Source organism: Apodemus sylvaticus, chromosome 10 (genome assembly GCF_947179515.1).
Source record: "Apodemus sylvaticus chromosome 10, mApoSyl1.1, whole genome shotgun sequence".
In the NCBI taxonomy this organism is placed as follows: Eukaryota; Metazoa; Chordata; class Mammalia; order Rodentia; family Muridae; genus Apodemus; species Apodemus sylvaticus.
In genome coordinates, this window is record NC_067481.1 from 97,053,427 (window position 1) to 97,078,876 (window position 25,450).

General features: G+C 52.2%; 1 protein-coding gene across 3 annotated transcripts in view; it reads right to left on the reverse strand.

Annotated features, from left to right (window-relative positions):
* Nucleotides 1-144: 144 nt before the first annotated feature.
* Nucleotides 145-25,450, reverse strand: part of Abca3 (ATP binding cassette subfamily A member 3) — a 58,670-nt gene continuing 33,364 nt past the window's right edge. For all 3 annotated transcript variants that reach the window (XM_052197118.1, XM_052197116.1, XM_052197117.1), the window contains 20 exons: nucleotides 24,898-25,027; nucleotides 23,933-24,087; nucleotides 23,515-23,670; nucleotides 23,126-23,336; nucleotides 21,947-22,097; nucleotides 17,123-17,221; nucleotides 13,341-13,527; nucleotides 12,330-12,633; nucleotides 11,361-11,634; nucleotides 9,359-9,563; nucleotides 8,789-9,008; nucleotides 8,432-8,590; nucleotides 6,934-7,106; nucleotides 4,621-4,749; nucleotides 4,290-4,484; nucleotides 2,613-2,800; nucleotides 2,080-2,250; nucleotides 1,628-1,818; nucleotides 1,457-1,530; nucleotides 145-1,099 (listed from right to left, as the gene is read on the reverse strand). In XM_052197118.1, coding sequence (XP_052053078.1) covers nucleotides 968-1,099; nucleotides 1,457-1,530; nucleotides 1,628-1,818; nucleotides 2,080-2,250; nucleotides 2,613-2,800; nucleotides 4,290-4,484; nucleotides 4,621-4,749; nucleotides 6,934-7,106; nucleotides 8,432-8,590; nucleotides 8,789-9,008; nucleotides 9,359-9,563; nucleotides 11,361-11,634; nucleotides 12,330-12,633; nucleotides 13,341-13,527; nucleotides 17,123-17,221; nucleotides 21,947-22,097; nucleotides 23,126-23,336; nucleotides 23,515-23,670; nucleotides 23,933-24,087; nucleotides 24,898-25,027 — 3,504 coding nt within the window. In that variant the 3' untranslated portion in view covers nucleotides 145-967. The remainder of the gene's footprint in view (nucleotides 1,100-1,456; nucleotides 1,531-1,627; nucleotides 1,819-2,079; nucleotides 2,251-2,612; nucleotides 2,801-4,289; nucleotides 4,485-4,620; nucleotides 4,750-6,933; nucleotides 7,107-8,431; nucleotides 8,591-8,788; nucleotides 9,009-9,358; nucleotides 9,564-11,360; nucleotides 11,635-12,329; nucleotides 12,634-13,340; nucleotides 13,528-17,122; nucleotides 17,222-21,946; nucleotides 22,098-23,125; nucleotides 23,337-23,514; nucleotides 23,671-23,932; nucleotides 24,088-24,897; nucleotides 25,028-25,450) is intronic.

The following is a 25,450-nucleotide window of genomic DNA, read 5'->3' on the forward strand; positions in this document are numbered from 1 at the left end:
TCCATAGCAGTGAATTCCTCTGTTAGGAGAAGCCAACTCCTGCTTTTGTTTGAAACTTGGTATGAAAGCCATATGGGATTTGTTGGGTAATAATGATCTAGTCCCATGACCCCTCCCCATAGCACATTTGCATGATGCAAAGACTGGTCATGTCCCCTTAGCCTTTATTTTTTGTAGAATCACAATATGTTTAAGTGTATCCTCAAGAGATGACACTACTCAGCCCTGTAGTGGTCCCTGACTGTCCTGTGGCCAGTGACTTCTTGAAGGCACAGAACTGGGAACAGAGGACTGTGCTTCACGTCTGGCCACGTCTCTCTTGTGCTGCCGATGCTCTGTGGGATGACATCTGGCTCAGGATCAGATTTGCCCGGTGCACTGTCCATACCGGAAGGAAATAACCTCCAAGGATGCCTCCGCAGTTGCACTGGGAGCCAAAGGTCTCAGCACCTAGTCATAGCCAGTATCTTCCCTTCATGAAGTTATTTGCAACGTTGCTGCTCATTCCTGGCAGCCTGGAAGTCCTTGTTGCTGCTCAACCCTGTTGGCTTTCATTATCCCTCCCCCCTAGGGGAGCTTAGTGTCATATGTAAACATAGACAGGTCCCTGGGGGCTCCCTGGATAAGCACTGGAAAGAAGCTCAACCCCCCAGGTTAGCTGCAGTGCCAGCTGGGACAGTTCCCCATCCTAAGACCAAGGCCTGTCTGCGTGCACAGCGGGATGGGCTCTGGGACGGTGGTTCCAGAGCCCTGACTTCAGGAGCGGAACCTGCATGCTGACTCCTGCCTGCAGGCACCGACAGACACACACGGTCCACTTTGTGCATATCACCTTGATTTTTTTCATGTCCATCATAGAAAAGAGTGATTAAAAAGGAAAGAAAAGAGAAACTGGGAGGGGGAGGGCGCACAGCTAAGCACTGCCTCGCCCCTCCCACGCCTGGTGCTCTGGAGGCAGTCGAGGGCCTCACCGGCCATCCTCAGTGGTGGGGGGCTGCAGGTGGGCAAAGCTCAGAAAGACCTGCTCCAGGGAGATCTGGCTCACCGAGTAGTCATCCACGCCATACTTCTCCTTGGCCTTCTCCAGGAGACCAAATACCTTGTTGAAACAGAAAAGCTATTGGTAAGAGAGCCCAGGTCCCAGAAGGCGGGTCCTCTGAGAATGGGAGGCTAGACCTCACCCTACCATTGTCCCCTGGAGACGGCACTCCCATGAGGGTAAACTGTGTCTCATCTCCGGGCCAGTTTTCTTGCATGCAAACATTTATTTTTTTTTCCACCTTAAATATTTTACGCACAGAACCTCAAGTTCAGCCAATATGAGGGTGAGCAGCAGAGGAAAACTAGAATGTGATTCTAGCCTGAAAAGAGCCTGGAGTCACGCAGCAAGGGGAGTCCTAGAAGCTCTTTCTTAGTCCCTGCTAGCACCCTGCGGGATTCTGGGGCCTGCACTCACCTTGGCCCAGCTGAGGTCACAGCCAGGCAGATGATAATGAACCATGTCTTGGTGCTCATCTTCTAGGATGCTGCCTGCAGAGAAGAGACCAGGCGGGGCAGGTGTGTGGATAAATGTGTGACAGCCGACAGGCCCACACGCGTCCAGGCCCCATCCAGCAGCGTCACACACCTGGGAAGGTCAGGTCCACGAATGCCTTGAACTCCTCCAGGACTTCCTGCTTCCCCTCACTCTGGACCTTGGCCTGCAGGGAGTAACCGCTGCCGAACTTGCTCTTGAGGTGCTGCGGGCTGCCCAGGCACTTGAACTGGCCCTGCACCATGATGGCCAGCCGGGTGCATAAGGCTTCACACTCCTCCATACTGGGGAAAGGGTGGAGGCCTGAGACAGTGCCGGAGGAGGCTGATGCCCACCCTGAATGTCAAAGTCTTGTGCAGACAGGAGGGGGATCTGTGCCCAGACCAGGACATTCCAGATTGTCCATTCCGAGCGTACCCCCATGCAGAGCCTGGTGAATGGCCTGGCAGACTGTGTGTAAGGTGCTGCCGTGGCTTCTGCTCACGGGCTCCCACCCAGTCACCCATCCTGGCTCTTCCACTGACCCACAGATGCCCAAACTCTACCTGTGGGAGGTGATGACGATGGCTTTACCAGACTCTCGGGCCCGGGCTACAGTATCCCAGAGTAGACGCCGGGCCACGGGGTCCATGCCAGTGGACGGCTCATCCAGGAAGATGACTGCAGGCTCTCCAATGAGGGCAATGCCAGTGCTCAGCTTGCGCTTGTTACCGCCACTGGCGGTGGAGAGGTGACAGGTGAGAGACAAAGTCAGTAATTGACATGAATACTCTCGCTCCCAGCCAAATCCCACAGCCAAGGACTCTAGAGCACCCCAGCGGAGAGAAAAGAGGTGGGTAGGACAGGAAAGCCCACCGCATGGGGCTGGAGACCCAGGGAGCTGTGACCAGGGACCCTTAACATGGCCAGTCAGCTTGTCTTAGCAGGAAATGACGGGAACATCTGGGTCTGAGACATGCTATCACATCTAGGCTGCTTCTGGAGCCACTGACCTTGAGCTCTATGATAAGGGGACCCTAAACTATTTTTGAGAAGGCCAGGGCTCATCTCAGGAACAGAGGGTGGGTATAGGTCGAACCTGTAAGTCTTGACAAGTTTGTTGGCGTGTGGCTCCAGGAGCAGACCCCGCAGAGTATTCTCCACACAGGCGTTGATGAGTCGCTCCGGGATGCCTCGGAGCCGTGCATACATGACCAGCATCTCCCTGCCAGTCATGTGATCAAGCAGTGCATCAAACTGGGGGCAGTAGCCCGTCCGCTGCCGTGCCTAGGTTAGAATATGGTATGGGAGGGAAAGGGTTAGAGGTCAGCTCTCAGAGGACCAGAGGACCCCCCCACCCCCACCGGCCATGGTACCTGCCTATAGAGGCAGTCCTCAATGCCTGTCCACAGTCTACATCCCAGGAGTCTGCCCGGGGTTGTCTAAAGAGTTAGTCATTAGGCCCAGGTGGTTGACCACAGCCGAAGCTCTCTAAGCCATACACCCACCAAGTAGGGACACAGGAAGGACTTGGCTGCCAAAGGGGCAGATGGGCAAGCAAGTGGTCAAGCTGGGAGCCTATGACAGACCACTGTGAGGTTAGCTAGCATAAGAATTCATTAGGTGTGGAGGTGCATGCTTTTAATCCCAGCACTCTGGATGCAGGGGCAGACAGGGATCTATGTGAGTTCAAGACCAGCCTGGTCTACAAAGTGAGTCCCAAGACAGGGCTGATACATAGAGAAAACCTGTCTTGAAAAACCAAAAAATAACCCAACCAACCAAAACAAACCTAAACAAAAACCCACCACTACCACCAAAAACCACCACCACAACAATAAGGACAACAAGACCAGTTACAACAAACCAACAAAAAAAGAAAATAGTTTCATTATTATACAAGTGGTCACCACATAAAACTTTACAGCTGACATGTGATCACTCACTTCCTCTCTCAGGTATTTAACAAATATCTGATGTTTCTTCTCCTAATAAGAGGTGCTCATCGGTAATAAATAGCCTTGTTGTGGGCATCACTCTTCAGAGGTGTCCGGCAAGTGACTGTGCGGCAAAGCCAGGACACCAGAGCAGGCCTCTCCTGGCTCTGGTGTGAGTTGTGTGCCATCTGCGCCATACTTGCTGCTGGCTGGGGCAGGTAAGCCCACATCCTAAAGATTCTAGAGAGTCTTTAGGTTCTCGGTGCTCACACACCAGGACATGGTGTTTCAATCTCAGAGCCGACCGAGCACTGGGCACTCCCTCCAGAGGACTTCCTGGCATCCTAGCATGTGGGGATGCCGCAGTCCAGCGCCCCCTGCCACCAGCTCAGCGGGAGTGTCCACTGCCAGGCTTACACTCATCCCCTCTCCTTTTCCAGATCTGCTTGGCACATATGAGCCTTCTCTACTTTCTCGGGCATTAGGGGACACGCGGGCTGTGCCTGGCCACCACTGTGGTTTCAGCCCAGTAAGTGAGAACCTGTGAATGGACCTTCCTTTCCTTCTGCTTATCTTTCTAGGTCTTCAAATGCATATTTATTTATTTTTGTCCACATTTAGATACAGAACAGTCTTGGATGGACAGAGACAGAGCTGAGTTGTTTCTTTGGCTAGCATTTCTTTCCTTTCTACCACACGCTCACCACATGCAACTGTCCCGTCCTGATGTCCACAAATATTTCTATGTCTATGGTGAGCCAGAGGCGAGTCTCTCTTGCCTCCAGGGCAGCCCGTGTCTTGCCTGCTCCACACCAGTAGAGAGTCCCTGTTGCACTCACCTTCCCGATCTCAGAACTGATGCTGTAACCACCAACGAAGGCATCTCCTGAGGTGATCGTCTCCTCCCCAGTCAGCATTTTGAAGGTTGTGGTTTTTCCAGCTCCATTGAAACCCAAGAGGCCGAAGCACTCCCCTTTCTGGACAGCAAGAGAGATCCTGTCCACGGCGAGGAGTGGAGCTCGCTGGTCATATACCTGTAAAATGGCGGCCAGAGGAGAGCCCTTGGTGAGGAGGCCTGAGGACAATGCAGGCCCTCTGGCCTCTAGCCCCACTAGCTTCTGGGGCACTAGGGCCAGCTGGGTGGCCAGGGGAGGGCAGAGCTTGCCTCACCTTGGAGAGCTCATTGATGATCAGTGGTGTGTCAAGCATGGAGTCCAGGCTAGGGACCAGGATTCGGCTGCGCTCATCAGCCACGTCCTGATCCTCAGGGAGCACGGATGTCCGGTTCTGCAGCTCTGCCTGATTGGTCAAGACGAAGAACACACAAGTGGATTCCAGCCCCAGGAGGTGGGAAATTCCATGGGCCATCTCACCCCTCCCATGCCCACCCACTCTTTCACAAGAAGCAGGTGGTCTGAGGGGCTGACCTCAGGGTCCAGGGAGAGGGGAAGTAGCTCAAAAACTGTGTGGAACTCAGGGAGAAAAATCATAATCACTGAGTGATGTGAAGAAAGAAGTTTCTAAATTTATTTTTGTGTATGGTCATTTTGCTTACATGTATGTCTGCCTACCACCTGCATGTCTCATGTCGCTGGAGAAGAGGGCACTGAATCCCATGGAACTGGAGTTACAGGCAATTTTTTAAGAAGTAGCTTTTTAAAATGTATTTTATACGTATGGGTTTTGGTTTGCTTGTATGTGTACCCGTGCACCGCATGGGTGCCTTGTCTGTGAAGGCCAAAAGAGGGCGGTGGAGCCCTTGGGAAGGGAGTTACCGTTGGGTGTGAGCCACCATATGCATCTGATGACTAATGCTGGGGCCTCTGGACCGCAACAACTGCTCATCACCAGCAAGCCGGCTCCCAGCCTGCTTTACTTTTCTTTTGTCTTTATTATTTATTTATTTACACAGAGAAATTCCATGTATACCTGGCTGGCCTGGAACTCCCTCTGTAGACCAGGCTGGCCTTGAACTCATAGAGCTCCACCTATCTCTGCCTCTCAAGTGTTGGCACTAAAGGCGTGCGCCACCACTGCTCAGCCTTTTTTTTTTTTCAGATTTATTGCCGGGGGGGGGGGGTACGGGCTGGAGAGATGGCTCAGTGGGTAAGAGCACCAGCTACTCTCCTGAAGGTCCTGAGTTCAAATACCAGCACCCATATTGTGGCTCACAACCATCTGTAGAGAGACCTGGCGCCCTCTTCTGGTGTCTGAAGACAGCTGCAGTGTACTCCTATATAATAAACAAACAAGATGTATTTATTTTACGTATCAGCACAGTGTCGCTGTCTTCAGACATGCCAGAAGAGGGCGTCAGATCTCTTACAGATGGTTGTGAGCCACCATGTGGTTGCTGGGAATTGAACTCAGAACCTCTAGAAGTCAATGCTCTTAACCTCTGAGCCATCTCTGCTGCCCTCGGCATCTTTTTTTAAGTTAAAATTCTATTGTGTGTGCGTCCGCACATGAGTAGAGCCCACAGAGGTCTGAGGAGTCAGATACCCCTGCATTATGTGTAGTTTTTGTTAGCCATCTAAAGTAGGTGGCAGGCATTGAGCTGGGGTTCACTGCAAGAGCAGCATGCACTCTTAACGGCTAAGATGCTTTCCCCAAGCCCGTAGGACTCAGTTCTGTCTTTCAGCATGAGTTCCAGTCAAATTCAAGTTGTCAGGCTTCTGTGGCAAGCACTTTGCCCTCTGAAACATCTTGTCAGCTCATTGTTTCATTTTCTTTAAAGAGATGTGTGTTGCTATGTCATTCAGGCTAGTCTCGCTACTGCGCTCGAATAATCCCCCTGCTTTGTCTTCCTGAGTAGCTGGAACTGTACATGTGTGCCACTGCGTCTGTCTGGGAAGACTGACCTGTGGAGAGAACTTATCTGGGAGACGTTGAAATGTTTCTGCGGAGTCCGCTCAATTCAGGTTCATCTGGAGAGCCAGAATGATTCTAACAGTCTTTGTTTACGTGAGGAGGGAATGAAGCCAGGGGGTATATATGAAAAAACGAGTGTGTGTGGTAGTGAGGTGATGACCAGGTCCATTCCTGGGAGCCACATGGAAGGAGGACAGAGTCACCTCCCACAAACTGTCTTCTGACCTGCATATTCCACAAGTACACATTAATTAATTAAAAATGGATATGTATGTATATGTGCTAACAAGTGGCGCAGATACCTGCCCAGCTGGGCACCTCAACTGACCAGGAACTGCCTTTGCATACGGCCTCAGGCTGCCACAGCAGACGGGCTGCAGGCCTTATGGCACACCTTGGAAATAATGAATGCTGTGACCCCTCCCTGGGCTGTGACCGTGTCCTTGGATCTGGCCGTGCTGGAGAAACCGTGTCAGCCATGAGTGTGACAAGTGGGAGCAGGAGCTAAGCTTCAAGACTGGGCTCAGAGGGAGGCAGTCCTTCACCGTTCCAGGCCAATGGAGGAGATGGGGTGCACCTTCCAGCACCCCTGAGCTTCCAGGGGCCACTCACCAGAGTCCACCTCCTCCGGAAGGCACAGACGAAGGTTCTCAGTCGCCACAGCAGGTTGGTCTCAATGAGGAAGAGCAGGGTGAGGTAGATGCCCCCCGAGGCAGCCATGGAAGTCACAAACTTGCCAATGCCTGGAGTGCTCCAGGCATAGAAGCTCTCCTGGAACTGGATGTCTGTGCAGGGCAAGGAGCAAGGCTGGGCCTCCGGCTGAGGACCCCCTCCCTTCCCAGACCCCAGGTCTATCTTTAGCTCCCTAGGCCACACAAATGGCCAGGCCCTACGTCCTAACTCTTTAAGCCATGACTTGTGTCAGTCAATGTCAAACAAGAGTCTAGGTGTTTTGACCTCTGGAAGACTTTTGCCATCTGAGGTGTCGCTTGCACACCTGTGACAAGGGACGGCTCACAAATTACACCCTTGTCTGCTAGTCACACTACCTTGAGTTGGGACTGTGTATTAATCTGAAGACGTCCAAATCATATCCCCGATGGTAGGCATTCAAGTTTAGAGTGGGGACAGGCATTCCCAAGCTCTGTCCTAGCACAATGCTCAGCAACATAGGGGGAGAAAGGGGAGACTCACTTTTGCCTGAAGGTATGCAGGGCTCTGTAGATGTGACTGCCTAGCTCCCTGCTGATGTACAAAGGAGACCATTCCAGGTGTAAAAAGCTCCCCACCCCAAATAGAGCTAACCTTTAATCTATGATGAGACATTTGACGATGTCACTGGTTAACGACCTAAGGAGAGAGGGTAGTCTGCTCTAGAAGCTCAGGGCACCAGGACAGTTAGGAAAGTCAGATGCCCAGGTGCAGGTCCAGAACATGTACGCAGGAGTAAGGGGCAGGTGTGGGGATGACTCAGACCATAGGGGCTCTGTTATGGGGCTGAGATGCAATCCCTACTGTGGGGTATTACAAACGTGGAGATCCAGGGCTGGGGGAAGGCAAGGCATTACGACCACTGGCTTCCCTTCCAGAGGAGGATTCAGTTCCCAGTACCCACACAGTGGCTCACAACACCTGTAACTCCAGCTTCAGAGGCTCTGATGTCCTTTTCTGGGCTCTAAGTACCAAGCATGAAAGTGGTACACAGACAGTAGGTATCAGCCACGCACCCTTATGGGCATTTTTCTTTTAAAGACAGACATTTAATCCAACTGTGGCACTCAAAGGTGGGGCCCCTGAAGGTTATTAGCATTACATACAGTCTACAGGGCAAAGCCTCACAACGGAACCCTGGTGGCTTTAAAGGGGCCAGAGGACACATGAGATTCAACCCGTCTCAGGTCACAGGAAGCCCTGCACATCTTAGGGGTTCACTGAGCAAGATGACCATTACCAGAAGTCAGCCTTTGTCCTTTTTGGTTTAAAACATACTCAGTCTCTGATGCTGTGTTACAGGGAAGAGAACACAGGTTAACTCAAGCCCTGTGGCTCGGCAAGTCCTGGGGAAGCCCTGGCTGCTAACTGCTGCAGAAGGGCCGGTCTGAACACTCACTGTACTTCTTGCAGTAGTGGGCAGCAACCTCTGAGGACGTGCAGTACCGCCGAGTCTCATAGTTCTCGTAGAAGTTGCTGACCGCCATCCCCAGGCAGTGGTTTGGCAGCACCAAGAACACATGATCTAAGGTTCTGGAAAGTTCTTCTAACTTCACGGCTGTGAAGAGGTACAGACTAGTTATTGCTGGCAGACACTATATACGTGCCTGAGGACAGATCCAGGCAGGGAAGAAGGTCCCTCCCCTGGGAGAACGCTCTAGCCACCCTCCCACCTTGTGACTGGCTGAGCAGAGCCTCCTTGGACAAAATGGTTGAGTGGGTGGCCAGTGGCTTAGGGTGGCAGTCAGTCTCCCACCTGGGATACGCATGATGGTGACCACGATGAAGGTGGCAATGCCCGACAGAATGTTGAATATGGTCAGCCTGGTATAAGCTGTGGACGCAGCCGAGAAGAAGAAGCTCATGAGGTACATGAGGGGGATGATGGCCCAGCCGTACAGCATGAGCAGCAGCAGCAAGTCAGCCATGTGGCCATCCCGCGTGAAGGCGTGCACGTTGAAGGCCTGGAACACCACCTGCAGCAGCACACACGAGGCAGCTCAGGGTACAGGCCAGGGGAGGCTCCCCCGGTCAGGAAGAGGGTGGTCCCTAGGCTCCGACTGGCCACGCTGACCCAAGGCCTCCACAGTGGCTGCTACCTGAGGTCCTGAGCAGTGGCATCTTGGTTATTAGAGCTAGAACCAGCAGAGCCAGCCCAGCACTCGCCTATCAAAGGGCAGGAAAGAAAACACCTGGAGTTCCCAACTGGCCTTCTGGGGCAGACTCAGCTATAGATGGTCTTCCCTGCTGGTCCAGGTTTGGCAAGGGGATCCCAGGTGTGCTCCCTGGGTGTGCAGAGTAGGGGTCCAGCACACCCAGCACTCACCAGAAGTAGCAGACTGGGGACGAGGAAGGAGATGAGGTCCCATAGCAGGGCGGAGAGCCAGAAAGTTGCCACGTGGACGCCGCTCACAAACTGGACGTGCTTGGCCTGGACAGCCCTCTCACTGACTGCCAGGATGGAAAACGTGCTGGCCAGAAACGCCATGGCGATGAGCAAATTGAGGGCAATGTCAAATCCCTTCCGGCCCCTGGGGAGGGCAGAGCACAGTGCGTCTGGGTAATGGGAAAGAGTGAGCCCTTGGTCATGACCATCCACATCCAAGGACAGTAGCCAAACCACTCCAGGGGGAACAGCTCCTCCCAGCGTCCTGCATGAACAAGGGCAGCGTTCCCTCCTAGGCTTCTAGGTGTTTTTAAGCCCCCTGTCCCTGAGCATTCAGTGGGATGCTTGCACTTCTGTTTGCACAGTGTCCCTGGGAGCTTCTGCACTGTTCTCCACTCAGACCTCACTGTAAGTTCCTGGACCTTGTGGAAGATAAATCCTCTTTCTGTTACATCCTGTGTTCTACAGGGAGTTGACAGCAACAGCTTCTAGAAACAGGCCATGTGTTGGTATTCTGTCTAAGTTCCACCTCACACCTACCTGGCAATAGCCAGGTATGCCCCGCCCCATAGATCTGGCCCACTATAAAAGGGGCTACTTCCCCCTCCTCTCCCTCTTTGCTCTCTCTCTGCTCTCCCACCTACTCTCACCTCTCTGCCCCTTCGGCTCTCCTCTCCCCCCCTCCATGTGGTCATGGCCGGCCTCCACTACTCTCTTCTCTCCTTTCTCTTCTCTCCTCTCCTCTCCTCTCCTCTCCTCTCCTCTCCTCTCCTCTCCTCCCCTCCCCTCCCCTCCCCTCCCCTCCCCTCCCCCCCTCTCTCTCTCCTCTCTCTCTCTCTCTCTCTCTCTCTCTCTCTCTCTCTGCCTTTCTCTACCCTGAATAAACTCTATTCTATACCATGCCTGTGTGTGTGGTCCCTCAGAGGGAAGAAGTGCCTGGACAAGGGCCTGCCTGGGCATCCCCTTCCCCCACACCGCCATGCCACACTCCCTTAACCCCCAATCCTCTCTTTTTAAGCCCTTCACCGTGAAGGCTTTATTTACTCCAGGGCTTAAAAATCTTCAGATCTTAACAAATGGTACTGAGGTAAAGAATAGTAAAGCTGGGCGTGGTGGTGCACACTTTTAATCCCAGCACCGGGGAGGCAGAGGCAGGTAGATCTCTGTTCTAGGCCAGCCTGGTTTACACAGTGACCCTCAGGATAGCCAGGACTACATAGTAAAGATTCTGTCTCAAAACAAAAACAGAGTATTTGACAAGGGAAAGAAAGGGGCAGAAGGGGAAAGAGGGGAGAAGTGAGGGCCTGGGCATGAGAACACCCCGCTGAAAGGTCACATACTCTATGAGACACCAGGAGACATACAGAGACGGGGCAGGTGAGCAGCTTCGAGGCCTGAGAGTTGGGAGTGACCGCTAGAGGGTACAGCTGTTTTGGGGATGATGAGATAGCCAATAAGATGACAGAGGGGAAGGGGCCATGTCTGGCTGCACAAACAAGCCTCTGACGGCATGCTTTCTCTGTGTGTGATATTGTCGTGCATAATTGGTGTCTATTAGATCACACCCCGCCTGGATGACTGTCCTCACGGTAGTCTGTGCCCTTAGCTGCTCCCTGGGCCTTCTGGCCTGCAACCTGACTGATGTCATTGCCTTTTCTGAGCTCTAAGTACAGCCCTTGCCCTACTGATGAGGGCCCTGCCTGGAAGAGAAGGCCAAGATGCCCACTGGATCCTCAGGCTTTAGCTGCTCTGGGACGGGTGTTTCAGTTCTGATTTGTGGATACAGAATGGTTGATGCGAAAGGCTGAAGTGACCTTGGCCAAGAAGCAGCAGCATCTAAGAATAATTCCATCACTCTGCCATCTACAAAACCTTACTTATGCTGCTGCCTCAGTGGCAGTCCTGGTGAGGGAAGCCTGAGGGGTGTGGGCTGTATACGTACTCGTTGAACTGGTCCTTGGCGACCTGCAGGGTGTTCCGGGGCTGGGGATAGTTAGAGATCTCAATGGAGGCCTGAGGGCCACACAGCAGCTTGAACAGAAGATTGTCCACGATGGCCAGGGCAGTGGCTGGGGAGTGGTATGCCTGGTTGTTGAACAGGGCAGTGACCACGGTCAGCTCTCCTCTGTCTTTGAAGGATGTTGCTACCAGGCACCGCTCATTAAAGCCGCCTCCTTCCACTGAGGCCCTGAAAACCAGGAACTCCTCTAGGTCACCTGTGGAGCAATGCAGTGTCAGGGTACCCGGTGGGACAGATAGGACACCATCAGCATCCCACTGACTCTCATCAGGGATTCAGGACACAGACACAGCTGAGATGGGGCGTCTGCTGGGCCAGTAGTACCCATCATGATGCAGACTGCTTCCCGACGGCTCATAGAATCACCCATTTGCCAAGAAGGAATTTGGTTATTTTGTCATTGATCTGACCATAGAACCTCAGGGTTGCTGGTCACAATGTGGGAGGGAGTGGTGAGAGGAAAAAACAGTACACTCCATTTAACCAGAACGTGGTGGTTCTAACCAGAGGCAGTGCTGACCCATGGCTATTAGAGACTCCAGTTTTAAGGTCCAGGTGTTGCATGAGCAAGGGATCTACAAAGATAAGGCCCAGGAAGACCACCGGGCTCTGCTTTTGTTCAGAGAAGGTCTGGGAGAATAGGTATGTCCAACTCCGAACAGTGAGACTGTGTCTCTGGTGTCCCAGGAATATTTCCTCCGACTCAGTGCCATCAAGTTTGGCCTAAGGGACATTGGCGCTGTCCAAAGGCAAAGTTGGTTGTCACGATATGATGAAGACCAAGCCAGGGATGCTAACTGTGTTATGAAGGCAAAGGACAGGAAAGGACAAGTCACCAGAGACAGCACTGGCAGTCAGCACCACTGGGCCCCATGTCCCAGTACTCCTTACCTAGCACTTCACGGGGCTCCTGCCTTTCAGCCTGCAGCATGTCTCTTAGATGTTCAGACAACTGCTGAGCCAGCCTGGACGTGCCTGGGACCGAGAAGGGCACAACTGTTCTACCATACTCGTTCAGGCTTAGTTTCAGCAGAGGGTCATCGAAGATCTCTGAGGTGTAGTTGATAGCCAGGAGGGCCAGGGTGAGGCAGGTCAGAGGCACCAGGACCTGAGCCGCTACCATCTTCCATTCCCGCCAGCTGTACACAGCCTTCTTCAGGAACATGGCCCAGAACTGCTGGCAGTGGAGGGTGAGCTGCGGCAGAGGGAAGGCAGGTGATGCGGCTGTACACCAGGGATGCACACAGGGCATGCACACCACACAGGGGGTGCACATGGAACATGCACACCACAGGGGGGGTACATGCAGGGGGTGCACACGGGGCATGCACACCACACAGAGGGTGCACACGGGGCATGCATACATGACGACCTTAGTGGCACCAACTGTGGGACTTTGGCTGACATTCTCCTCGCTGGCTATAGAATGGGAGCAGGGTCCCTCCTGCCCTCTTAGTTCATTAGGGGGCTCTCATGGCAGATTAGCACACAGCTTGGCATAAGGCAGGCTCCCCAACAAGGCAATTTCATAATAGAGTTTTCTGTGACTGCCCAAGTTAGAACATCAAGACATTGTGGCCGGGTGTGGCAGAGCATATCTATAATCCTGCACTTGGAAAGAGCCAGGATGATCACAAGTTTGAGGCCAGCTTGGTCTATGTACTGAGTTCTAGGCCAACCTGGATAACAGGGTAAGCTCTTTTCTCAAAAAAAAAAAAAAAAATCAAATAAAAAAAGCCATCTGAATGTTTCCCCTTTCTGCTGACCCTTGCAGCACAAGCTGTAATCTGCCCTGTTTCCCAGTGAAATTCCTGCCGTGTAGACATCAGCCCTGGTGACGCTCAGAGGATGACAACCTTCCCAGCAGCCTTTGTGTGGCCCCAGCTTGAGGTGCTCACTCACCCCTGTGTTGAGCTTGACCAAAACGTCTTCTTCCTCTATGAGGGCTCCGATGCCGTTCGTTGGGTCCATCACCCCGCACAAGTTACTATCCAAAGCCCAGTCGCTTGCCCGCCTCTCGTGCTGGTACTGCAGTGCAGGAAGCTGGATGGCTTGGATGTCCATGCTGGTGTCCACCAGCTTACCAACCCTGCAGCAGAACACAGGCGCCAGCCATGACTCAGCTTGTGGGGAGGACAACAGACCCAGAAGGAGGACTTTAAAACGAGGCTCTGAAGCAGAACAAAGCTATCAGTGGATACTCTGTCTTACGCATTCATTCATCAACACATCTCCAGAACATCCTCTCTAGGTAGCCAGATGTAATGTCCATGGCAAAGAGACCACCAGTTGGGGCTCCAGTGCATAGGGTGCTGTTTCCCAAGGGGATTCCCAGAGTCATCATTTATAACCAGTTACTCAAGGAAGAAAGAAGGGATGGATAGCATCATGGCTTCCTACGTATGGAAAGGGCACATCACACAGCCAGCCTGTGCTGCAACCCAAGAAGGCAAAGGTCAGGGGAACCGCCTGCCAAGGCTGAGACTAGGTGGCAGCCAGCTATGCTCCAGGAGGCCATGACAGGGACAGACACAGCAGCGGGAGGGCAGGAGGTGGGGCTGGCAAGTCCTGCAGAAGGTGCTCAGGGTCAGAACGTGCTGTGGTCATACTGTAGCCTACTCCAGGCTATCAGGCTCCGTGGAGTTAATACCGTTCTCTTCAGGCTCTGGTTACAAATATGAACTTTACTTAGCCTCCCCACACACCTAGAAAGTTCTCAGAGGCAGAGCCCTGTCTGGTCCCTTCTCTCTCATTTTCCAGCTTTGCCCATGATGTCCCTAGGAAGTCACTGAGTAGAGACAGGATGGATAGATGGGTGAGCAAGTGTGACAAGTGACCAGATGGACAAGCAAGGATGCTAAGGACAATCTTATCTGTTCCAGTGCTTCTGACAGAAGCCTCTAAATGAGGGGAATTTGTCACGAATGGAGGCATTTATCCAACAGGAATCGATGCACACAGCCACACAAAAACGTGTATACAAAATGTTCACAGCAACATGATCCAGAAAAGAAAAAAAGACAACAGTGGAAAAAGAGAAACAGCACCCATGTCCTTCAACTGAAACAAACACACAACCCAGGGCTCCCCAGATGAAGCACGCTGTCCTGCATGGCGGGGGGACACTCTCCTGACCATGCTGCAGCACGGATGGACCGCAAAGGCACTCCAGATGAAGCATGCTGTCCTGCATGGCGGGGGACACTCTCCTGACCCATGCTGCAGCACGGATGGACCGCAAAGGCACCCCAGAAGAAGCACGCTGTCCTGCATGGCGGGGGACACTCTCCTGACCATGCTGCAGCACGGATGGACCGCAAAGGCACCCCAGAAGAAGCACGCTGTCCTGCATGGCGGGGGACACTCTCCTGACCCATGCTGCAGCACGGATGGACCGCAAAGGCACCCCAGATGAAGCACGCTGTCCTGCATGGCGGGGGACACTCTCCTGACCATGCTGCAGCACAGATGGACCGCAAAGGCACTGTGCTCAGCTGAAGAGGAGACATGACCACCACATGTTGTATGATTCAATTTATGCCAAATGTTCACGACAGGCAAAGCCTTAGTGACAGAATCAGGCACACAGTTGGAACTGGAGGTGACCGCCAGTGTGTGGATTCTTTTCAGGGTGGTACAGAGAATGACTAAAACACTGTAAATTGAATACGGCGAGAATGACAAAAATCTCAAGATCACCAAAGCCACCCAACTGTACACCTCGCAAAGGTCGTGGGTTTGATCCTTAGCCCTGCAGAAACCAAACTTTCCAGCAGCATGATCAGGGGTGATGAGAAGCCACTGAGAGGCTGGGGGAGCTTTCTGATCTCGCCCAAACAAGCTCATCTCTGCCTGGTTAGATTGCCCACCTGCCCCACCTGCTCACCTGCCCAACTGCCCCACCTTCCCACCTTCCCACCTTCCCACCTGCCCACCTGCTCACCTGCCCCACCTACCCACCTGCCCACCTGCTCACCTGCCCCACCTACTCCACCTGCTCACCTGCCCCACCTGCCCACCTGCCCCACCTATCCCACCTGCCCCACCTACCCACCTGCCCACCTGTTCACTTGCCTCACCTCCCACCTGCTCAACTGCCCCACCTGCCCCACCTACCCACCTGCCCCACCTACCCCACCTGCCCCAAGCTTGCTTCAGGCCTTGCTCTGCTGGTCTTTCACCAAACCCCTCTTTTTTTTTTTAAAAAAACTGATTTTCCTTCAAGACCATTTTTTTTTTCCTTTTGAGACAAGAACTTGCTGTGCAGCTCTAGCTGGCCTGGTGTTGACCTTGAACTCAAGAGATCTGCCGACCTCTGCCTCGTGCTGGGATTATAGGTGTATACCACCATGCCTGGCCTTTAAAAACATTTGTGTGTGTGTGTGTGTGTGTGTAAGAGAGAGAGAGAGAGGGAGAGAGAAAGAGAGAAAGAAAGAGAGAGTATGAATGTGTGGATGTCAGAAGACCATTTTGAAGAGCGTTTCTTTCCTTCCACCTTTCTGTGGAGCCTGCAGCCCAAGCTCAGGTTGACAGGCCTGTGCTGAACCATCGCTGGCTCCAGACCTGTTGATTTTTCAGTCAAATCACAGATTCAAGTCAGAGGCACCAAGTGTTACTGTCTCACCAATATTTTCTTTGAATTAACAACAGGCCACCCACCATCTGAGTGACTGCAGGGGCTACCTGCCTTTACCACTGAGGATCCTCCTGCAGATCTCTTTACCTGAGACACTCAGATAAACAAACCACTGTCAGGCACTGGCCTGGAGCTGAGGTGAGGGAAGGCCGGGGAATCTGGGCGGGGCCGTGTGCTGGATGGGAATGGGGAGACCAAGTGGGCGGGGCTAGGCAGGCACCACCTCCCAGGAAACACTGAGGGGCAGAGGCCCCACAGCTTCTGAGAGCAAGCTGGAACTGAGCCCTGAGGCACAGTTGGCAGGAGGTTGGAATGTGGCTTTATTAATCAATCAAGACACACCAAAAGCCACTCTGATTCGCTCTGTGCTGGACACAGGTGAGCAAACAACTATTTCCTTCACCCCTCCTTCCTTCCTCTTGGCTGTTCTGTTTTGAGGTGTACAAACTCCTGTGCTCAGCTCTCCCCACCAGTGTCCCTGCAGTAGCTGGCCTTCCCTGTTTGTCTCCGCAGCCCCTGAGATAGATGCCTTGAGCACACAGCACAAGGTCTTACAGCTTTTGGTCAGTTATTATTCTGCCTCCTCTGACCATGGTTTCCTCAAGGAGAAAAAATATTACTTAAGTATATATTTTACTTCCAGTTATTAGCACTCTATCAGCTAAACAAGCATTCTAGAAATATTCCGTAACCACGGCAGTGGCCTGGCACTCTAAGGATCTGAGAGCTAACCCTCACACTCCGGGGTAGAAGCCTAAAGCCTGTGGGGTGATCCATGCCTCAGAGAACTTACTAGCTGTGTGACCTGAGTGTGACCTGAGTGTGACCTGAGTGTGGATGGTTGTCTCAGGATGACCCTGGTAGCCCAGGCACATTCCCACACGGAGGCCATGACTTCCTGAGGATGCAGGTGTCCGTACAACTCGCATCTGAAGTGTGGCTCTGAGCCCCTGCCCTCGGCCCTTGTCTCTCACAGTGCTCCAGAGCAGAACCCTTTACCAGCATCATCTCCCATAACGGTCTGGGAGGGACGGAAGCCCACACTGACCGAAGAAAGACTTCCTCCATGGTGGTGACAGAGGCCCCGAAGCTTGCGATGCCCAGTTCCTTCTGCTTCTTTTCCAGTTTAGCAAACAGACTTTCAAACCTGAAAGAAGACCCAGCGCTGTAAGGCTTTTTCAGACACCGAAATAATTTGTTTCTAAATAATTGCCCCTGTATGCAAGGAGGAAGAGACAGGTTGGAATGATCTCATGCAATGACATCTTTCCTTCTTTAAAAATGACATTTCCTTCTTTAAAATGTATTTGGTGATTAAACCCGAGGCCCCGCTTGTGTTTGCCTAGAGAGCTATAGCTACACTTCTGTTCTGAGTTCTTAGTTTTCTTAAAGCAATTTTAGGTTTATGGAGAACCTTAGAGGAGAGGACAGAGTTTATGTCATGCTGCTCATTTTTCTGCCTCTCAGCAGAAAGCTTGGACTTGGGCTCTGAGACCAGAAAAGAACACAACCCAAGAAGTGAGCGAGAGACTGAGAGAGAGAGCGAGAGACTGAGTGAGCGAGAGACTGAGTGAGCGAGAGACTGAGCGAGTGAGCCAGAGACTGAGCGAGTGAGCCAGAGACTGAGAGAGCAAGAGACTGAGCGAGAGACTAAGCGAGTGAGCGAGAGACTGAGCGAGAGACTGAGCGAGTGAGCGAGAGACTGAGCGAGAGACTGAGCGAGTGAGCGAGAGACTGAGCGAGAGACTGAGCGAGTGAGCGAGAGACTGAGAGACTGAGCGAGTGAGCGAGAGACTGAGTGAGAGACTGAGCGAGTGAGCGAGAGACTGAGCGAGAGACTGAGCGAGAGACTGAGCGAGTGAGTGAGCGAGAGACTGAGCGAGAGACTGAGTGAGAGACTGAGCGAGTGAGCGAGAGACTGAGCGAGAGAGTGAGCGAGAGACTGAGCGAGAGAGTGAGCGAGAGACTGAGCGAGTGAGTGAGAGACTGAGCGACAGAGTGAGCGAGAGACTGAGTGAGTGAGCGAGAGACTGAGCGAGTGAGCGAGAGACTGAGCGGGCATGCACACTCACACACTAACCTTCCGATGGCTACGAGTTGGGTGGGGCAGTGGAAGACTGAGAATAGAATTGTAAGGAACCACATGGAACAGATGTGATGCACAAATGTGAAATGGCAGATGACAGCACACACGAACCACGGAACCATGTAAACCATATAGACATTTCAATGGATCAGTGGATATGAAGATAGTTCTGGGGCCAAACGCTTGCTAGTCATGAACATCTAAAAGCGACATATCATAGAGCTAGAGATACCACCCAGAGGACGCACCCCAAGTCAACCGCCGTGAAACCATTCTGCTCCTGGATGGCAGAATGGAGAAAGGTGGCACTCAAGTATTTGTCCACCTGTTCAGGAAATGCTGAAGCTGGGATGTACTGACGCACACCTTTATCCCAGCACTGGGAGGAACAGGCAGGCAGATCTCTGAGTTCGAGGACAGCTGAGCCTACAGAGTGAGTTCCAGGACAGTCGGGGCTACACAGAGAAACCTTGCTTTGGAAAACTAACTACTAAACACTAACAACGGGACTCATTCAAAGCAAGCAGCCATGTAAAAGGTACATGTTCTCCACTGGGTGTGGCAGTGCACACTTCTGACCCCTGCACTAGGAGGCAGAGGCAGGCAAATCTCTGAGTTTGAGGTCAGCCTGATCTATATAGATAAGTTCCAGTACAGCCAAGGATACATAATGAGACCCTGTCTCATTCCCTACCCCCCCCCCCCCAAAAAAAAAAAAACCCAGTTGCATGCTCTTCTCCTGAAGATGGGAAAAGAAGGAAGCTTATTCGTCCAGAAGGAGATCTGCTTGCTTTGCTCTTGGGGACCTGTGCAGGGACAGTCACTGATGACAGAGATGTGGGCTCCCTAAAATGGTCTGATTGACAAAGTTTTTTTTTAAAATGTGAAATGAGTGCATAATAGTGGAGTTTTAAACCTTGCCGCACCCAAGTCATAGGACATCATGTTTCTATAAAAGTGCATCACTGGGCCGGGAGATGGTGCAGAAGAGCAACTGCTGCTCCTGCGGAGGACCTGGGTTCAGTCCTCTTCTGGCCTTTGGGAGCACTGCAGGCATGTAATGCTTAGACACACAAACAAGCAAATCACTCACACACATGAGGGAAACCTAACAATGTTAGATGTCGCTTAGGGCAGAGTATTTGTCTAGCATGCATGAGGCCCTGGGTTTGAGCCTCTGTGTTACAAAAATCAATTAGAAACCTCTTCAAAAAGCCGGGCAGTGGTGGCGCACGCCTGTAATCCCAGCACTCAGGGAGGCAGAGGCAGGTGGATTTCTGAGTTTGAGGCCAGCCTGGTCTACAGAGTGAGTTCCAGGACAGCCAAGGCTACACAGAGAAACCCTGTCTCAAATAAACCAAAAAAAAAAAAAAAAAAAAAAGAAACCTCTTCAAAACCTCACATAATCATATTTGATGTGCTGGCTAGTTTTATATCAACTTCTAACAGAAAAAACCTCAATTAAGAAAATTCCTTCAGAAGGTCAGGCTGCAGGCAAGCCTGTAAGGCACTTTCTTAATTAGTGATTGACAGGAAAAGGCCCAGTCATTGTGGGTGGGGTCATCTCAGCTGGGGGGCCTGTGTTCTATAGGAAAGCAGGCTGAGTAAGCCAGTAAGTGGCACTCCTCTGCCTCTGGACCAGCTCCTGCCTCCAGGTTCCTGTCCTGACTTCCTTCAGTGAGGAGCAGTCATATGGTAGTGTAAGCAAAACAAACCCTTTCCTCTCTAATTGGCTTTTGGTCATGGTGTTTCATCAAAGCAATATCAACCCTAAGACAGACAGACATTGGTACAAGGATTGTGGGGTATTGCCGAGAGAGACCTGACCGCGTACTTTCGAGAATATTGTGGACTTTGCAACTTTGGGTTAGAAAAGCCATTATATGTTCAAATTTTGGTGAGCTGTTCTGTGGGAGCTAGGAAGGTGTTAATAGGAATGCAGATGATGGAGGCCTGGGCTGTGTGGTTCCAGGGTAGGGATGAGGCGGGGGAATTCTAAGTCACTCTATTGAGGATGCTGCATATTTTTCAGTTAATTTGTAGTCCTAGTTACTGGGGATGATGAATCAGCTGTGCTTAATAAGATACCAGAATCGCTAATGTGAAACCTTTGCTTTGCTGGGATAATCAATGCTATTCAGCTGGAGCTGAGAAATTAACCGGCATTAAGAAAAGACCAGTATCATCTGGGCAGTGGTGGCGCACGCCTGTAATCCCAGCACTCTGGGAGGCAGAGGCAGGTGGATTTCTGAGTTCAAGGCCAGCCTGGTCTACAAAGTGAGTTCCAGGACAGCCAGGGCTATAGAGAGAAACCCTGTCTCGAAAAAACCAAAATCCAAAACATCAACAACAACAACAACAAAAAAAACCAAATAAAACAAAAGAAAAGACCATTATCATTAAGATGAAATCTTCTGGGAAATGTTTCCTCAGAGTCAGCCCACAGCAGCTGTATTCCAGAGGTGGCCTCATCAGGTACCTCATCCTGGGCGCCACACTTGGTCAGGTGGTACATGCAGGCATGGAGGAGTCATGAAGAGCAGCTGGGACTTGGCACTGTGGCAGGGCCAGAATTCTGGAGAGCCCAGGAGAGCCTATTGGTGAAAGTGTGGCCCACTTGCAGCAGAGACCCCAGCATTTTGGAAATGCCAGTACCATGGGATGACCACCAAGGACAGCAGCTCTTGGATGGAGCCAGCCTGAGCCCAGGAGACAATCTGTGTGTGCTGTGGAGGGTCCAGAGAAGCGGCCCAAGTCTGAGGATCCTAGAAAATCATCAGGGACTCAGACATCATCCACTGTCTTATTTACACAGGCAGAGTCTGCTTTTGCTTTGATTTGGTTGTGACTGTGTCTTGGTTCTTTCCTCTTGAAATAAGAAAGTATTTAACTTATTTTTTTATTTTAGAGGAGTCCACAGTTGAGAGACTTCAAGTTTTAGAAGAGATTTTGGAGTTTTATGGAGAGTTTAGACTTTTTGTTTATTTGAGACAGGGTTTCTCTGTGGAGCCCTGGCTGTCCTGGAACTTGCTCTGTAGACCAGGCTCCAGTGCTGGGATTAAAGGCGTGCGCCACCAGCACTGCCCATCTGAGACTGAGATTTTGAAACATTGGAATTTTTAAAGTCTGGGACTTTTTAAGTTTGTAAAATGTTTATATTTTTGAAGGAAGGAAGGAAGGAAGGAAGGAAGGAAGGAAGGAAGGAAAAGGAGCATGAGCCGGGAAAATGGGTGAATTGACTGTTTCTAATCCTGAGACAGAGACGTTCTGAACACTCGCAATTTGTCTGCAAATGCACAGCAGCTGCACAAATAACTGTACTTCTACATATGTTTTATTTATTTATTTATTTTCTTATTTTTGGAGGGAGGCTGAAATCGTCAAGGCTGACTTTGAACTCTCTGTGTAGTTGAGGATGACCTTGAAATGATCCTCTTGCCTGTGCCTCCCAAGTGCTAGGATTGCAGGTGTGCACCACCACGCTTGGCAATAGCTTTAATATATATACAAGCTGGTGTGAGAAGGGAGTCCCTGTCCCTTCTGAATGCAGACAAGAACTGAATGTGTTTAGCCTGTCTGCTGTCTGTCTGTCCTCCTCAGGCACCAGCAGTATCTCTCTCTGCTGTAATAAGTAATATGCAATACGTAGTAAGCAATTTCACCCCGCCGCCGCCCATCCCCGACCTAAAGACTGAGGGGTGCTGGTAGCCACAAGAGAGAGGGTATAGAGCCCTCATGGGCACGAGGCCTTCCCGGGTCTGGACCTGTGCTCTCTAGGACACATACCTGTGTGTGCTCTCCTTGGGAAGAATAAACGACAGCTCAGCCCCAGCGTGGCTCTCCAGCATGGCATTGGGGACGTGGTGGTGCACTAGCTGAGAGATTCCTTCAGGATTGCAGTGAGGTTCTTTTACCAGCGTCATGTGGTAGCCAGCGCCTGTAACACGTGGGGCGAGTGTTAGGCCCACCGGGGTCCCACTTCTTCTGCCATGCCACACAGGATTATGGGGAAGCATCTGCACAGCGGGGTACAAGTGGGCCAGAGCAGACGCTCCCTGGGCTCTTCCAAGCGGCGCTCATGTTACTTCCCACAACCCATTTGGGGAGAAGCGCTGGGGACTGTTCACTGAATGTAGCCAGGCACACCTACAGGGAGCCAGAGACCTCCTGAGGATAAAACCACAGCAGTGATCTGATCATATGAGTGTCTGCATTGAAGACTCATGCTGAACATGGCTGCAGGGAAGGGACACAGCAGGAGCTGAGAGACAACTGTATGTAGACTGAGCTCTATCTGGCTTCTTGTCCAATAATGCTTTGCAGGAAATGGCCCTTTCTTACTCCCTTTAGAGGTAAGGGTGTTGGACCCAGGGTCTGGCTACCCCGCAGCCAGGCGAGAAGTAGCGAGTGTGGTGCTCTTGAGGCTCTAGTAGAGACCGATGCCACCCCTCTTTGATCGTGGTACCCCAGGTCCTCCCACTCAGGACGACGGCCCCTGTCTAACTTGCTCTAGCTTTACTGGGGATTGCTAGGGGTATGCGCTTGGCACAGGAGAGAGAAAGATGTGAACCATGGGGCATTCTGAGGGGACGAGTTCTCTGAGGGTAGGAGCCAGGTTTGTAACTTAGACCAGGAAGTAACAGCAGAAAGCCAGGCATTCCACACAGCAAGGTGGCTGAGTCCTGGCTTCTGGCTCCACCTGCTGGACTGGGTTGTACAGTGACTATCGCTCTCAGAGCCTCACATAGGAGAGCAGTGGTGACCACTCACAGGTGGTGACCACTCACAGGACGCTTGTCGTCCTGGCATGACTGTGCTTCACCATGCCTGCAAACCTAGGTGTGGAATGAGAGACAAGCCTGAAGATAGCCTTGCCCAGTTACTGTCTGGATCCTTCACCATGCTGGAGGGTGGTGGCACGGGCCTGTCACGAGGCTGACCAGGCTCCTCCCCACCGCTGCTCACCATATTTCTGCTTGAGAAACAGTGAGGACCCGCAACACTGGAGCTCCCCCTTGGCTAAGATGGCGATGCGGTCTCCCAGCAGGTCAGCTTCGTCCATGAAGTGAGTGGTTAACAGGACGGTGCGGTCACTCTTCTGCTGCTGAAGAAGGTCCCAGACGGCCCTCCTGGACACTGCGTCCATGCCTGAGGTGGGTTCATCTAACATCAGCACCTGGAGGGCGGAGGGGATAAAGCTGTGTGACAATGACAGAGCTGTAGCTCAGGCTCGGGATGGCTGCGCTATGTGGCCTTCTGCAGCTTGATTTGGGGTTTGGGTAAGTCACCACCCTGGGTTTGTCCTTGTGGGAGCCTGACGTGGCTGCATTGAGAGGCTGGCCCCTGCCCTCTACCTTAGAACCCGCTATGAGGGCGATGCCAATGGAGAGCTTTCGCTTCATGCCCCCACTCAGGAACTTGGACCGCAAGTCCCGCTTGTCCTCCAGACCGAGGATGTGCAGCATCTGCTTGACTTCTTCAGGACACTTCTGGAGAGAGAGGCCTTTCAGCTGGAAGGTAGGAATGAGAGGACATGAGGCAGGGGGATTGACAGGCGCTAAACCATCCAGCGGTTCTCTGGCTCAAGAGATGTCTTCCCTTGGCATTCCTGGACTCTGCGTATCCCACCAAGATTACCCTTGCTTTCACAGAATAGCTCCTCAGAACAGACTGCTGTGAGGCTAATGGTATACTGGGGCAGCCGCAGCATCCCTAGGTGTATTATCAAGGGAACAGTCACCACCCACATGCCCCTGACACGCACACACTTACCTGTGCATAGAAGTAAAGATGTTCTGCAACTGTCAGGTTGTCAAACAGGACATCGTGCTGGGGACACAGGCCCAAATTCTTGCGGATCTGAACCATGTCTTGGGAAATTTCGTATCCGTGAATATAAGCATGTCCACTGGTAGGGGGGAAGAGACCTGCAGCCGAATCAAAGGCCCCAAATTCATTATGAAAATCTCGTTCATCTGTGCATGGTACATGACCTTCTTGACTCACGGAAGCCACTTCCCCCAGTTTACTGAGGATCCTGTCCATAGGAGGGACCCTGCATTCTTCCACTTTGGGTTCTATCCATCCTCTGGAGCCCAGAGATGGGCTCCAGCTCTGTTACAGGGCACACTGCTTTGTCATAAAGAAGAGCCTCGTTCTTGCTGGCTCTGTGTGTCTCTCACAGTGTGTAGGAACCAAATCCATTACAATCACAAACCCCACTCTCAACACTAAGGTGTGTGCTCTCACAAGCACCTCTGTTTCGGGAAGACAAGGAGTAGTTCGGATGGTGCAGCACCCTAGGGGGGGGGCAGGTCCCCACCTTTCATCTTTTTATCACTTACTTTCCCCCATGGGAACTAGGACTGAACCCAGGGTTCAATGACTGCCTGTCACTCACTCTGCCGGTCTCCTCCCTAGCCTAGCACAGGGGGATGAGTGCTAGTCAGTCAGTATGGGTGATCTGTCCTTCAGTGGCTGTAGAATCACTCTCATTGGTTTCTGCTGATCCCACCAGGTTTGGGCATTCACAGACAGGCTGAGGCAGGGTGGGAGCCATCAATGGCCCCTCAGGTGTTCCCCTGGAGCACGGGACTAAAACTTTACTGGCTCTAAACATAGCTTGCCTGTCACAGGGAAGGGCTGAGGCCTTATGGGAAAACAGGTCTGTGGCTGATGTAAAGCAGACAGAGGGGAAGGGCCTGCCAGGCCCAGATGGCCTCGGGGCAACCTCTCACCTGTCAGCATCGACATGGTCGTGGTCTTCCCAGCACCGTTGTGGCCCAGTAGGACTGTTATCTGTCCTTCATAGAGGTTCAGGGTCAGATCTCTGATGCCCACCTTGTCCTTATTACCCACTTGGAACACCTGTAGGTAAGTCAGAGGCTGCCTTGACTTCCTGTGGCCCTCAGGGCCTCCCTTCCCCCTTGGAACATGATCCTAACATCTCAGGACGCTAAACCAAGTCCCAGGCATGCACATGGAACAGAAATGTGGGGCAGAGGTTACATCCCCCTCTTAGTCCCTTCATGACCTTCTTCTTGTCATTGTGCATCCAGTGTGACATGAACTGAGAGGCAATGACAAGTGCACCCAGGACTGTATGGTCACAGTGCCACAACAATGCAATGGCTGCCAGCATGCGGCCAGGTGTGGAGGGATGGCCTGTGCCCTGGAGAGTGGGTCTAGAGCAGCTGCCCGGGGGAATCCTGTCCTCCTCCTTCAGGTGCTCGGGGCGGCTGGAGGGAGCGCCTGCAGGGGAAGGCACCGGCCAGCCGGCCGCTGACCAGT